The sequence below is a fragment of the Impatiens glandulifera genome, chromosome 1 (assembly GCF_907164915.1).
Source record: "Impatiens glandulifera chromosome 1, dImpGla2.1, whole genome shotgun sequence".
NCBI classification, from domain to species: Eukaryota; Viridiplantae; Streptophyta; class Magnoliopsida; order Ericales; family Balsaminaceae; genus Impatiens; species Impatiens glandulifera.
Window position 1 is genome coordinate 63,794,971 of NC_061862.1, and position 2,081 is coordinate 63,797,051.

At 30.3% G+C, this 2,081-nt stretch overlaps 1 protein-coding gene across 1 annotated transcript; it reads right to left on the reverse strand.

Moving 5' to 3' along the window:
- Positions 1–400: 400 nt before the first annotated feature.
- LOC124930057 lies at positions 401–971 on the reverse strand. The gene has a single exon (XM_047470427.1). It carries the CDS (start codon positions 969–971, stop codon positions 429–431), a length of 543 nt encoding a protein of 180 aa, XP_047326383.1. The 3' UTR covers positions 401–428.
- Positions 972–2,081: the final 1,110 nt, after the last annotated feature.

The window sequence follows — 2,081 nt, forward strand, 5'->3', positions numbered from 1 at the left end:
TAATTAATAAAACATGTTTAGAAACATGATTAGTTGGAATTTATTTCATCTTGAATGATTTAGAAAGAATACAAAAATTTGATTAAAATATTTTTATGAGTAATTGTAAATTACTTAAAACCAATAAAATAATGGATTTAATTAGTGTAATGAATAATTTAGCACCCACCCACCCTTCTTTTATCTATAGATTATAATTTACTTCAGATTATATCATTCAAACTGTCAACTAAACTATGATTAATATCAAACAAAGAATTGAGTTAAATATATATATATTAAACTCAAATTTCATAAATAATTATAAAACTCGTTTTTTTCACGGTTCTATTCTCACTAAAAACACGTTTACAGTAGATAAATTCATATGATTAAGTTTCTCCGATAATAAATCCCGATAAATACAAAAAGAAGAAGTTGTTTTTTCCCTAGTTGGCCTTACCAAGAGAAGGAATTCCAGTGAAGGAAAGCCTACCAAAACTGAGATGACCTAGCTGATGCAATTCCAACCAAATCCTATCTCCTTCAAATCTGCCACTCAAATTGTCATCTTCTTCTTCTACTCCAAAATCAAATACAATTTCCGATGATCCTTCTTCAACTCTCCAAACTCCAGAAATTCCATTCATATCCTCCCCAATACACTCACTCCCACCATCCACGCTCTCACATATTCTATTCATCTTCTTATTCTTCTTCCTTTCCTCCCGCCTCCGTCGACTCCTCTTCCCATTCTTTCCTAACCCTAAGCATCTCCGGCCAATCATCACCGGCGCCTTCACCAATGCAAAAGCAAGAAAACTTACTACAGCTAATGGGCAACAACAAATAGCAACACAATCGGCTATTATCCCCGCCGAACACGACCGGCAACATTTTCCGGTACACTTAATCGGATTCTCTATAGATATGTCATCCGTCGATGTTGACCACCGGCAATTATTATTATTTCTTCGATTCTCCGGCTCCATCTTCATTAATCGATCAATCGATCCTGATTAAAAATGAAAGCTTTCTGCTTATTATATAATAGAGTATAGCCAATAGACATGAATAACTTGTAGGATTACTTACTGTAGCTACTGATCTATAAATAATAATAATAAGAATGACGTACAAGAAAATGGACCTTTCCCATGCGTTTTTTCAATTCAGAAGGGCAGATATGTCATTTAATGCAAACAAGACGCGTCATTTACTTAATCAATTACTTTTTCATATTTTTTATGATATTAATTATAAAGTATTACAAAAATATTATTGTCATTTTATTAAAATTATATAGAAATAACTAGTTAGTTAACTATTTAAATAACCCAAAATCAAACATGAGTTTATAAAGAAGATTGATATATATGAGAAGAAAATAATAGATTCGAAAATTGATAAAAACAAAAAAGGGTTAAAAAAATCTCATGATTTGTGTTGTGCAAAATGATGAGATGGGACTAGTGTGATTTTATGGTACAGTGTTGATGAACCAATATAGCTTTCCTTTTAGGGTGAAAAAGTTAGCTAAGGTAAAGGCATGTCAACAGAGACAATGACACATCCTACAGAGCCTAAGTTAGTGAATCATCTTCCTCCAATGGTTTTTCAGACTTCTTCTGCTTCTGTCCATCATTTCTTCATACTTTTCTTTTTATTCAAACTATTAACTTCTTTTTTTTGCTTTTAAATCATATTAATTTTCTCTTAAAAACAAATTATTATTATTATTATTATTCAATGACATGCATGCCTCAGTTTTAGCTTATGTTCTTGGTGGGGGCATGCAAGGATTCAATAATGGTTTCATAGATTAATTATGGGGGAAAAAAACAATCAATGTTGTCTTTTAAGTTATGAATTATGATGATGACTATATAACTAAATTAAATATATTATATACTTATTAGTTAAATGCAACATCTAATCTATCGGTTCCTCTATGTTTCAATGATGTCATACTCTTATAATTATAATAAGAGTTCATTATTAGTGTAACTAAGAAAAATAAATTATGAAGAAAAAAAAAAGTGTTCAATCATATGAGATAATGGAATAGCCTGTTATAATAATCCAAAATGAACAATAGAAAA

What these genes read in the sequence shown, in the direction of transcription:
- LOC124930057 (XM_047470427.1), bottom strand. Translation starts at nt 971, where the DNA reads ATGGAGCCGGAGAATCGAAGAAATAATAATAATTGCCGGTGGTCAACA.